We start from the raw sequence: 13,898 nt of genomic DNA, 5'->3' as shown, positions 1-13,898 counted from the left end.
TATCACGCTAAGAATATTGTGTCTGGGTAGGTTGACAGGTTTTCCCCGTGAACTATCACGTTTGATGCTATGTGTCTGGGTAGGTTGACAGGTTTTCCCCGTGAACTATCACGTTTGATGCTATGTGTCTGGGTAGGTTGACAGGTTTTCCCCGTGAACTATCACGTTTGATGCTATGTGTCTGGGTAGGTTGACAGGTTTTCCCCGTGAACTATCACGTTTGATGCTATGTGTCTGGGTAGGTTGACAGGTTTTCCCCGTGAACTATCACGTTTGATGCTATGTGTCTGGGTAGGTTGACAGGTTTTCCCCGTGAACTATCACGTTTGATGCTGGTACAGTATAAAGCAGCGGGGTTCATATTCATATTATTTTAACATTTTCTCGTCCTGATATGCCTGTAGTATTTGCCTTTGTGCGATGAACACTAGTCTACCTTTCTACGTTAAATTGCATGGGCTATTATATTTAAGTAAATATTCATGGTAATTAATGATATTTCATAAATTTGTAAACTTGTAATTGCAAGTAATTGATAAAAATAATAGTTAAGAAAGCCAAAAATATATATAGATATTAGAGCATAAAACTTAAAAGGCCTTTCCAGAACAAGCGAAGCCGTCTAGTTGCAATTTTACCTGAGGGGTATCAAAACCTTAGTATTATAACATGCAATATATACTATAACCATCAATTATCTCGAAATATAAGTAGTCCATTTTAATTTCAAAACTTCAAAGAACTGAAATTGGTGGTTGTCCAATCGGTTTTCGAAGACCCTCGGTTATAGCTTTCCAAAACAATTCTTCACCCATACCTTTCTTATATTTAAGGTGAGGTGTACTGTCCAGTAAGGTACGCAAGGGACTGGTCATGTTTTTCGAATTTATATTTTCAAGCATTATCAAAAGAAGAACTTCTCGACCTTGCCTTCGTCGTCTTTCTTGAACAATGTCAACTTCCCACTGACACCATTCACTTTTGGCAAATGCATTTGACATTATGACAACGACTTTCCAAGATTTTTTCAATAATGTATCTACATTTCCAATTATCGTTTCACCTACAGCAAAATCTCTGTGATGAATGCACAGTTTAAATCCTTCCTCGTTTTCAAGCTTCTTGACAAACTCGTTATGCACCCATAAACGGTTAGAATCGCAGTAAACGACAAACGCGTGATACTCATAATCTTCACTGTTATCTATTGGAAGATAACCCTGTCGTCGTCGTCGACTTACTTTTAAAAGATATATATAATTCTTTAAATTAGTATAGCACCTTACAAAAACTGTTATTGATACAATAATGATAAATCCGAAGACTGACATTGAAATTGCTATGGTAAAAAGTGGATTCCAGGGAGTACATGACTCAACAGTTGGCTTATAGTCTTTAAGTTGCACACCGTTTAAAGCTGGTGGTTGCACACAACGATATCTTTTTGGATAATTGACAATATCAATTTTGGTACTTCTGAGCCAATTGACAAACCACATTTGGTGGCAGGTACAAGAAAACTGGTTCGTAGCAAGATTTATTCTACGCAAACTTGACAACAGCTGAGGTGGAATGGATGATTTATTTACAACTTTGATATAGTTGTTACTCACGTCAAGTTCTTGTAGAGTAGTTACATTGTCAAATATTCTAGCCTCGTCCCAACCATATATCTTATTTGAATTAATGCTTAGGGTTTCCAAAAGAGACATTTTTGAGAACACTTGGTTTGGCAAATAAGTTAGCTTAGTTAACTCTAGATTAAGGTATATCAGCCTTTCTAAAGGAAAAAGCATTGGTCCTAAAAGTATCCTACCAGGATTTATATCATTTTGAGCAAGGTCCAAATGTTGGAGATTTTTGCAGTTTGAAAACAGATCTGCGAGAGCAGATAGATTCAATTTATCAAAATGGAAATTACAGTCACGTAAGGACAAATGTCTTAGAGAGGTACTGTTGAAAGCTCCTTTCTCTAAAGTATCTAAGTTTTTTCCTCCGACAGCCATGAGGTATAATTTTGTCAAAGAATTCAAATATGCGAATGTGTTTGTTTGAATACGTTTCAACGAATTTTGTTCCAAGCGAAGTTCTTTCAGCCTTGGGAGGCATCTAACTGGTCGTAGATTCTTTAAACTGTTAAAGGCCAAACTAAGAAATGCCAAATTTGGCATTTTACTGTTGCTGGTATTATGAAAGCAAAAAGAAGGAATGTCGCTAATGTCATTATATCCAAGATCCAGTCGTTGAACATTCGATAGATATCCTAATATAACTGTTCTTATTTGATTTTGTTGGAGATTTAGCTTAATCAATTTTTCTACATTTGAAAATGTTGACAAATTGAAAACATTAAAGTTGTTGCCTGTAAGAGCAATGATTTTAGATTTCCTGTTTTGAAGAGAATCAAACATATCAATCGGGACCTCCTTCCAAGCGTTGTCGGTAAAACTAATTCTTCGTAGCTGATTTGGAGATATATTTTTCAAAGCATTCCTAACATCAATCGGATTCAAGGCTGATTCTTCGCAAATAGATAATTGTATCATGGTTGTCATATGTAAAAACGCGTCTGTTTTCATCTCCTGAATCCCATTGTTAGTGAAGTTCAGACGTGTCACATTACTATTTGTGAGGTTTGCCATTGTTATTCCAGAAAGTATTTTTATTTGCCCGTTCATAAACGTTATCTGTTTAACCCTTGCTGGCATACGTGGAATATATTCTCCTGAACAGATAGCCTCAAAGTCTTGACATGTGCATATTGAAGAAGGACATGGTGAATCGACAATTCCTCCAACACTAGTTGTTTGCATGAACTGCATGTAAATGACAAGCAACAGGAAGAAAAATTTAAGCCCTGTAATACAAAAATTAGAAAAAAGAAAAAAAAATAGGGTAATTATGTGTTTTTAATAATGGAAAACTTGGTCTTGAGAACTAATTTCATACACAAGGGAGATTTGATGTGACTAGAAAAACCTATCTTAGCCAGGCTCTTTCTAGTTAAGCTCGAGAAATTTAGGAAGTTTTATTTTATTCATTCCAATCCGCCACGATTCATCGCTTTTTGTCGTTAGATTTGACTCTTTGATATAAATGGCTCCCCTGTGTCTTTAGTATTTCAATCGTTGCTTATTCTCAAACAGTGTCGTTCTATCCCAAAAAACAAATATGTCTAAAAATAGTATCAACAAAAATACCAAACTAAAAAGTAAATTCGAAAAGAGAAGTCCATAAAAACTGACAAAATCAGACGTTAGACGTTATTAACCAACGGAAAATATGGAAAACAACTGTCATGTTCCTGACTTTGTCCAGGAAAGCAATTGGAGATAACTGATTAAAGAATCAACAAAAGAAAAAATGTTAAGATGTGTTTTTGCAAAAAAAATCTTTATGAATCTGTCAGATTTTATGTAATACTCATACATTAGTTATATTATCTATGTTAAATTGGCGCCTGTTAAAACGTTAAACCCGCTGCATTTGTTTGCACCTGTCCTAAGTCAGGAACCTGTTTTAGTGGTTGTCGTTTGTTGATGTGGTTCTTAAGTGTTTCTCATTTTTTATATGGATTAGACCGTTCGTTTTCCTGTTTGAATTGTTTTACACTAGTCATTTTGGAGCCCTTTAAAGCTTGCTGTTTGGTGTGAGCCAAGGCTCCGTGTTGAAGGCCGTACTTTGACCTATAATTGTTTACTTTTTACACATTGTGACTTGGATGGAGAGGTGTCTCATTGGCAATCATACCACATCTTCTTATTTCTATAAAACATATAATCTTGCTCTTACAAAACTGAAAGATTTTGATCATCATATTTTTAACATATCCTACCTTGTAACGTAGGAGACATTTCTGTCAATATCCTGATGGTATTTGCAATAAAACTTTAGTTAAATGCCAACTATATAACAATATTTTAACTTACCATCTTTTATATTGATTTACAAAAGACAGGAAAACCAAGGCACTTCCTCGTTTTTTGTTAGTAAGTTTTTTATTGTCTGTATGTTCTCAATTTTACACGTGTCTTTACAAATTAGTAGTACTAGTAAGAAAAGCAATGTGACATAAAGGTGTTTTCAATAAGGAAAAAACTGTATCAAACGCTTTATCTAAAAAAAACAACAACAACATATTCTTTTGTGTATAGATCATAATAGTATAAACAATATTTCAAAATATATGTTTTTACTTTGTCAAGTATCTAGTATATGTAAATCAAGCCAGTTGTGTGACAAACAATTATACAATCAGTAAAATTTATATATATAAAACTGTGCTTTACTGGAATTTTAAGCGAGTTTAGATTTTGAAGTTTTTATTAATACTAGTTCTTGTTGAGAATTTTACTTTTGTTGAATTGTTGAATATGCTTTAAAAAATTCACTGATCAATATCAACCTACTGTTATATTTACAAAAGAGAGGCGAAATATACCAAAGGGTCGCTCAAAGTCGGAAATAAACTGACAACGCCTTGGCATGAAAAGAAAAAGACCAACAGACAAACAACAGTGCACAAAACACAACACAGAAAACCAAAGACGGGGAAACACGAACCCAACCAAAAAACCGGAGGTGATCTCAGGTGCTCAGAAATGGTAAAAAGATCCTGCTCTACATGTGGCACCCGTCTTGTTGCTCATGTAAGTACAAACCCGGTGATAAGTCTTATTCTGAAGGTTCAGTTCAGTAAACCGCAAAATCTACATGAAAATCCGTACATTTTTAAAATTTCAGATTCTAATAAGTATGATTGATAGATTTTTAGCCAATATGACAACAAATTCGTGCTTCACTACTTTAACCAAAACGTTAACATGTCAACTTAGTTTCAAGTTTATGTTAACTGTACCTTAACCAAAATCTTCGAAGAGTAACGGACGGACAGTGTAAAGACTGGAAAATATAATACCCCTATTGTCTTAAGCAGGGCATTACCACATCCACACTTAAGACAGACAAATGCATATGTGGCGGGTTTAAACAAGGCTTTTATGGTATGTTAGCACTAAACACACTTCCTTTCTATCTCCATTGATGGAAAAAAGAAGTCTGGGATATATATTAAATTCTAAGAAGTCACATTGAAGGTCTACGATGATGAAGGAAAACACCGAACAGCATATCACCGAATAGATCACCGTATTGAACATGTTGAAGTCATGTCACCTTTAAAATGGGAAGTTGAATCTAAACATTACTGTGGGAAAAATATCAGAATACGACATTACACTAATACATGCAATACAAAACGGTTGAGACCCCAAAGGTGACTTGGGAATAGAAATATGGACACTTGGTCTTCTTCCGACCGGCAGTAAAACCCTTGCCAAAGTGGGACGTCAATGTGGTTATGTGGAATGTATAAGTTCCCAGTCACGTCTGGTCAGAATGAGGACGTTAAATCCGATGCCTATTGTAAAGAGAATGCCACGCGCTCTGATGTTAAGAACCTTGCAACAACTCTTTGAGGGGTCCGTAGATAGCCTGTTACAGTGCTTAGTTTTTGTCCCAATCTCATTTACTTATTTTCCAGTGGCGGTTGAAATTCCCTACCCTTCATCCCGTTCGACTCGTATTACAGGAACTACCTATTATATGTATTGTTATTTTGTTATCTTCCTGAACATGCATGGAATATTTGCCACTAGACGTTAAGCAACCAACAATCAATAAATCAATAAAAACGGATGATGCTGCATACTTGACGGAAATGAAATCCTTTCCGGAACATCAAGTGTTAGATTATTCTTGTATCAGTTGTTATTGGCTTTGAATTAGCTGTCAGTAACTGCGAGTACTGTCAGATCTGTAGTTAGTGTCTTTTTTGTTGTAGGGATGTATAGATACCCTGCCACGTCCGGTCGGTTACTTGTTTTTTCTGCTTTGTATCGATCTGATGAGTTAAGTCCTTTTCAACTGATTTTTATAGTTTGTTCATATGTTGTACTGTTACACCGCTGTCCCAGGTTAGGGGAGGGTTGTCGTCCGCTAACATGTTTAACCCCGCCACATTCTGTATGTGCCTGTCGCAAATCAGGAGCCTGTAATTCAATGGTTGTCGTTTGTTGCTGTATATCTTATTTGTTTTTCGTTCACTGTTTTTTTACATAAATCAGGCGGTTAGTTTTCCATTTTGAATTGTTTTACATTTGTCATTTAGGAACCTCTATAGCTAACTATGCGGTATGGGTTTTGCTCATTGTTGAAGGTCGTGCGGTGACCTATAGCTGTTTACTTCTATGGCCTCTGGTGGAGATTTGTCTCATTAGCAATTACACCACATCATCTTATTTTCATATTTGTTATCATAAGATTATCCATCTTGTATGACAAAACAAAGCGTATGACAAAAAAAGTATAAAATTTAATATCTTTTTTCGGTTCTTTTCAACACCCTACAATAGCATAAACGGTACCAATTTTTCTACACCAGAGGCGCATTTCGACAGTAAATATCTCTTCAGTGATGCTCGAGACCAAAATATTTGAAAATCCAACACTTATTCAAAAAATGAAAAGCTTATAAAACTAACTAAGGACAAAAAGTTTAACCAAAGCATACACACGGCTATCATTACATCAGATACCATAGGATCTGCATGTTCCCGAATGCTTTCAAATACATTGGTTATTGCTATCTTAAAGAGCAGATTTTTGTTTGCTTTGCAAATTTTATGCACTCGTGTACTGTAGAATTGATCTTTGTTACCTATTCCATATATCGTTCCGATAGTGGTAATAAAGTATGTTATATGAGGTTTGCTAGTAAAAAGTTCTTCAAAAGTTGTGGTACTTTCCTTCTGGAAAATATCCAGAGGGAAGTCTATAAACCCAATTTTGTCTAAGGGCTGATGACAGAAAGGGAACAACTTGAAGCGCTTTTTAGAAATCAGATTGTTCTGTACATGACCAATATATGTCCTGCCGTTATTTGTGTCACTTGTCTGACTGTGCTTCTTTGACATTTACCCCACATCATCTTCTTAAAGTGCGTTTTGAAAGTTCTTCTTTCATTTGTATCCCTCATCAATTTTTAGGGGTCTATAGGTGATCAGTTTCAAGGCAAAATTTCTACTCTTAACCATAATATCCTTTTTTCCAATTGCAGTCTAAATTTACCGTCCTTCATCCCGTACGACATACTTTGTAAGGAATACCTTTCGAATTCATTGTTAAATTGTTCTCGTCCTGAATATGCATGAAAAATTGGAAAAATTGCCGCCGGACATTAAGCAAACAATAATCATGCAATCAATCTTTAACAAACTGGACGATCTCTTGAACCTGTGATTGGCGAAATCACTACAATATGAAAGCTTCAAAATTTTATAAAAGTTTTACAATTTTGTTCTATAATTTTGTAGTATTTTGATTGACATTGTCATCTAACACTTGCAACATCATAATCTTTATATTGGCGTCTTATGATTAAAAGGAGATCTGGGTTTATACATCAATAAGACAGCCCCCCCCCCCCCCCCAAAAAAAAATAAATAAATAAAATAAATGGAAATCATCGAAAGGCACATAGAGGCAATATTTAATCTTTAACAATATTTATTGGTACCTTGTACTTTTGACAAGGGTATTTTGGGCACATGTATAGATGTTCATCACATTCACGTCAAAATAAAAAAAATTCAGATATCCAAATATAATATACTATAAAAACTAATTATGATCTCTTAAGGTGAACTAGGTGACAACAAACAATTAAGTATTTTTAGAACTTAGTCTATTGTAAATTGGGGACGATATGGGCTCTCATTTCCTATGTCCTTACTTGAAATCAATGTCTGACTACAGATTTGTTTACTTTTTTTTTATCATAGTTTGTCATTTTCTGTACTTCGGTACAATTTCATTGCGGTCACTTTTTTATGCGGTGAAGTAAATAAAAAAAATCTTGTTTATATAAGAAAGAATCAAATCAAACTTGCAAAACAATGGCCGGAATAGATACTGATGCCGTAAGAAAAAATAACCAGAAGATACCAAACATGGTAGTGAGAAATCATTAACAGACAGATAGATCAGTCTAAAGAAAATAGAAAGAAATGACAATCAACACGCAATGTACAGTCAATGACTGCTTAATACGAGCTTCACTAAAAACCATGGTGAACCCAGGTATATGCAGTTCCTTCTCCAGTTGTGTAACCCGTAGTGATGATAGCTACAGTGATTATTCCTTGTGATAGTGATTAAAGTTTTTGTTCCATACTCTCGCTTTTTTATTATTTGACCATCGTAAAAATATTTATATGTAAACTATATCCTTGACATGTTCGATATACAAGATACTACATTAAAAGGAAGCTATTATGAATTAATTTTATTATTTTTAATCCTACGTTATACTATAAGGCAATTTTTGTAAATTAAACTTTCACACAAATACCTCTCATTCAACATTACATACATGTATGCACATGTACATTTTTGTACATGTGCGTGACTCTTATGGGTTTTCGCAATAGATTACATTGTACAGTATACATATCTCCTTCTTTTTATATATACGTGCTTATCTATATGATCACTAATAACCGGACTTTCCGATCGGGATTAAATATAAGTTTTAATAGAGTAAAGAAATATTTATGGACAGGATCCAAGTAAAATGTGTTGTGATGGGAGATATGTAAGTATGGAGGATAGCATCCTACTTTTTACTCTTTCCATTACAAATGACGTCAGCTATTTTTTAAGCAGTTTCTGCATTAATGTTGTGTATATCATGTGTATTTTTTTTACTAAAAATATAAGGGCAATTTGGTATGATTGAGATAATATCCAAAAGACACCAGAGGAAGATGATACATATTTAAAAGAGGGGCGAAAGATACCAGCGGGACATTAAAACTCATAAATCGAGTAATCTTACGTGACTAGGGACATGCTCATATATTCGTATGCGACGGAGTCAACCATACTCTAATCTTGGGCCGTTGTGTAACAACACAACATGATAAGAAACTGTAAAAATCAGTTGAAAAGGGCTCGCTTGCAAGACACACTATGTATAAGCTACATCGGTACAAAATTCACAATTCAACTAACAAAAACAAAGAAAAGAAAAAACATACACAAATCTATTTTACCGTGTGTTTGGCGTTTAATACTCTTTACTCATTTGAAGACACACCCCCCAAAAAAAAAGTGAAAAAAGAAGTGTTTTGACTAATATGTCTACATTGAGTGAAAAAAGTTATAACAATCTGACTGTTACCTAATAATATTAGTTAGCATACATTTTGTACAACATTACTACATTATACCTGTATTTCAGAAAGGTTGGGAAGACATCATTGATTATGTCGTACGCATATAACATATTTCAGGAAGAAGATATTCCACTCGTGTAAGTCTACTTTAGATTATTTTTTATATTTGTTTGAATTGTTTAGTCAGTTGTGTTGTATGTCTGTGATGTTTGTTTACACAGTTTGGCTGCTGAATCCCAATTATTGTCACATTAACCTATTATGACTATTCGGGGTTGCTCACCCAATTTTGTCGATACAACGGACATGCAAACTACTGTTATACAAGTAGAAGGTTTAGCTAGCGTTAAAACCAGGTTTAACCTACCATTTTCTTCAAAAAATGCCTGTACTAAGTCAGGAATATGACAGTTGTTTATTCACTTGTTTCGTTGATTAATATCATTTGATTTTGTCAGTATTATGGACTTTTTTAATTTGCCTTGGTGTTCGGTATTTTTGTTATACTTTTGTTTTGAAAATTAAGTTTGCATATTGTATGCAGCAGAAAGTAAAGGACTAGGTTAACAAAGAATGAACATTGGCCCTGAGATATGTTTTTATTAATTTGCTAAAAATACTTCAAATTTTTCAAACGAATAGTAACTGTTGTGATGTTAGAATTAACATACATTAACCAACCTCGTTAAGGCGTATCACATATAAATACGAAGTACTGACCCCTTACGTAGGCATTATTTGTGTTGTAAATAAATATAAGAAGATGTGGTATGAGTGCCAATGAGACAACTCTCCATCCAAGTCAAAATTTATAAAAGTAAACCATTATAGGTCGCAGTACGGTCTTCAACACGGAGCCTTGGCTCACACCGAACAGTAAGCTATAAAGGGCCCCAAAAATTACTAGTGTAAAACCATTCAAACGGGAAAACCAACGGTCTAATCTATATAAAAAACGACAAACGAGAAACACTTATAAACCACATCAACAAACGACAACTACTGAACATCAGAAGTCAGTTTTAGTCCAATTATTTCCATAATGTATAACAATTTTAGCATAATTTGCTTTGGCCGCTACCCTTGATCGAGATTTTTTTGTGTGTCCAGGGATTCAATATAAACATTGACCCCTTTTGGTTTCGTACAATGTCATAGCATTATCAGTCACTGTCAAAGTCTTGGTGCCAATATAATTTAAATTTCAATAGTTTTTGTTAACTTTCCGATATAAACACAAGGTGAGTAAACCAATTAAAGAGAAAAATGACCATAATTTTGTGAAAATGAATTATACTATGATAAATATAAAACAAAAACTGATGGAGGTCAACACAAAAGGTGCTCTTATTTCAATTGCTTGATTAACAAGCAACGTCTAGAGCATCTTTTTTCTTTTTTTACCTCCATCAGTTAATTTTTCATCATAATGTCTGTGATCGCTATACATCTTAACGAATGCGGATATCAAAGAGAAAACAATAAAATCTCGCTTATACAGCAGCATGAGTTGAAAAATAACAAATAATATTGGAACTTCATATAAACTGATATATTTCAAAAATAACGTTATCACGGGCATAGCCATAATGATTTTCCCGTTATTCCATGTCCTCAGAGCGTTTGGATGTTTTCGTTGTCGTTAAAGTTAAAAATGATCTACAATGAAGTTCCTCACATAATTATGATAATAACAACGAATTGATAAAGTACATAAATGTTTTAACAACTTACTCAAGTATACAGCACAATAAAATCAAAAGTAATTTTAAAATTATTAATTTAAACACTGTTTACTAAATTTCAGATTTGATTTTTAAACAACTGTAACTGCGAACGACAAAGTAGTAGACCTCGTTTTATGGGACACGTGTGGTAGTGATGATTATAACAAACTGCGTCCATTATCCCTTCCAGATACAGTAAGTTATTACTACATGCGTTTAGAAATACCTTTTTTTTATTGCATTCGTTATTAACATGTGGTTGTACGTTTCGTCTTTCATCGAAAAGGTTCAATTTAACGAATTTACATTGCACGTAAAAAGAGGTGGAAGATACATTAAAAGACAATGAAAGGCTATCAGTACGGAGACACTAATGTCAATAACTCTAAGGCGAAAGACGACGAAAAGACACACAAGTCCATGAAACACTAGATATCAACAAAAAGACTGAGCAACGCAAATCCCACCAAAAAATCGGGTTTAATTTCAGATGCTCCAGAAGAATACTAAACAGATCCTGCTCCACTAATGACACACTTCATAATGTTATTATAATTTGAAATTCAAATATGTTCTATGGAGTTTTATTTCACTTGGGATAGCTATTAAACAATTTGCATAATGCTTTCTGGGTAATATTTTTAAAAACGCACACAATGATTGAGTTAAGCCATTTCAGTTGATATTTTATAGTATGTCTTTCTATGATGTAATGTTACACTATTGTTTCAGATAAGGGTGAAGGTTTGGTACCATTAAAACGTTTAAACCCGCTGCAATTGTTTGCACCTGTCCTAAGTCAGGAATCTGATGTTCAGTAGTTGTCGTTTGTTGATGTGGTTCATAAGTGTTTCTCGTTTTTCATATAGATTAGACCGTTTGTTTTTCCGTTTGAATGGTTTTACACTAGTAATTTTGGGGGCCCTTTATAGCTTACTGTTCGGTGTGAGCCAAGGCTCCGTATTGAAGACCGTAATTTGACCTATAATGGTTTACTTTAATAAATTTTGACTTGGATGGAGAGTTGTCTCATTGGCACTCATACCACATCTTCTTATATCTACAAAGATATTCTGATTAGTTATCAACATCCGGAACGATTGGAATGTATCCTATGACGTGGCGTTTTTTTCCATTCTGGGGTCCGATATTAAGCATGGTTCTTTGATATTTGAAACGACGAACTACAAAGAATAACAGAAAGCCAATTATATCTTTCCCTGAATTGATTGACAAAGAGTACAAACTATGTATAGTTATTTTGATCTTTGATCAGATAAAATTGCAATGCTATATTCACGCTTTTTGTAATAAAGTCAGTAATATATCTGAATAAAAGAAGATAAAAGGGTTCTAAATTGACATAAACGACAGTGACAGTCCTAGGACGGACACATATGCACGCGTGATTGAAATAGATATGTTCCTTGATGACTCAATTCAAGCTGCGTCAGCCCTTATGTGTTTTTTTTCAATATCTGCCCATCAAGAAAGAAAGTAAATTGTAAGGCGTCGGGTAATTTAGATGTTAGTTGTAAGAACTGCTTGTTCGTGTTTTTATTTGTTGCTTTACATTTATTGTGTTTTCTTATACACTAAACTTATATTTATTATAACTATGATAAAGTAATGACCGATTGAGTGATTAATAATAACAATAATTTCAGGATGTCTTTTTTGTTTGTTTTTCTCTGGATGACCCAGACAGCTTTGAATTTATTGAGCAAAAAGTGAGTAATTACAGAACAGGTCACGATAAGATGTCCACAGTAAAATTGGTTTATGGATTGTTGTGAGCTTAACGCCCGGTGACAAATATTTCATACATAAACAGGGCGATTTAAAATGAGAAACTTAAAGACAGAAACGATACTATCAGAAAACCATAATACAATAATAAAAACAACAAATAAGAATTAATTTAACTGAAAAGCAGCAATAAAATAAGGGAGTGAGCTTCGTAAGAGTAAGAATTCCTGTCCATTTAAAGTTTCCCTTATTTTATTCATGAAGCAATTTGAAGATATTTTAAAAAAATCGATCATGTTCGCAATCTGTTAGTTTTAAAATTGATGTATGCTTTTTGTGCGCTGCTGTAAATCGTACAACACCACTGACGGAGAAGCGAGTCGATCATTTTATCTATTAGGTAATTGACACATTGATGTTTTGCAACAGGAGGTCAGTGACACGACTGGTGTATGGAGTAAGAACTCCTGATCCTTCCGGAGCACATATAGTTTGACCCTTTTTGGGGTGGAAAAAAAGGGGAGATCGTGTTGCTTTTCTTTTTTTTTTAGTCGTGTTATGATTGTGTATTGCCTCGTTCATATCTTCCCTTTTCTTCTTTTTGTCTTTTTATTATTTTTTTTTATTTCAGTGTTACCCAGATATCAAACTTCTCTGTCCAAATGCATTAACTTTGCTTGTTGGTACCAAAAAAGATTTGATAACTATTGGGCAGAATGAACAGGAAATTAGGGAGAAAGACACAAGCAATTTATATTCTTATAAGCAAGGAATCAACCTGGCAGAACGGATTCAAGCAGTAAAATATATAGAGTGTTCTGCAAAAACAGGAGAGGGAATTCAATCAGTGTTAGAAGAAGCAATTAAATGTGTATTTGATAAGACGAAACGATTCAAAAAAAATAATTCAACGTGTAATTTATTGTAGTTGCTTAACTGTCTTTTGCTCAGTATCTGTTCTGTAGTAATTTAAAGATATTCTTCTCATTTTTCACAGGTAGCTAAACACCATGAATCAACAATAAGGCACCGATCAATCATCTTTTTATGGGGAACATTGTTTTTTCGTTCAATAAATTATTTGATACCAAAGGAGGAGATATTTTGTTTGGCTGCTAACATAACAAAAATAGTAAACTTGTTCCGGCCGTTCAAAAGTCTGTTGATTTTATTAATAAATTAACCG

General features: G+C 34.0%; 1 protein-coding gene and 1 long non-coding RNA gene across 2 annotated transcripts; one reads left to right on the top strand and one right to left on the bottom strand.

Moving 5' to 3' along the window:
• Nucleotides 1–250: 250 nt before the first annotated feature.
• LOC127709992 (toll-like receptor 3) lies at nucleotides 251–2,849 on the bottom strand. Its single transcript, XM_052215696.1, has one exon. The coding sequence runs from the start codon at nucleotides 2,820–2,822 to the stop codon at nucleotides 735–737; it is 2,088 nt and encodes a 695-aa protein (XP_052071656.1). The 5' UTR covers nucleotides 2,823–2,849; the 3' UTR covers nucleotides 251–734.
• A 5,626-nt stretch (nucleotides 2,850–8,475) lies between these two features.
• On the top strand, nucleotides 8,476–13,865 carry LOC127710018 (uncharacterized). The gene is made up of 5 exons (XR_007985901.1): nucleotides 8,476–8,653; nucleotides 9,302–9,373; nucleotides 11,044–11,158; nucleotides 12,631–12,693; nucleotides 13,344–13,865. It is a non-coding gene; the product is annotated as an uncharacterized LOC127710018 (long non-coding RNA).
• Nucleotides 13,866–13,898: the final 33 nt, after the last annotated feature.

This window comes from Mytilus californianus, unplaced genomic scaffold (assembly GCF_021869535.1).
Source record: "Mytilus californianus isolate M0D057914Y unplaced genomic scaffold, xbMytCali1.0.p SCAF_7, whole genome shotgun sequence".
In the NCBI taxonomy this organism is placed as follows: Eukaryota; Metazoa; Mollusca; class Bivalvia; order Mytilida; family Mytilidae; genus Mytilus; species Mytilus californianus.
The sequence above is the reverse complement of the archived record's forward strand: the minus strand, read 5'-3'. Positions and strand labels throughout refer to the sequence as shown.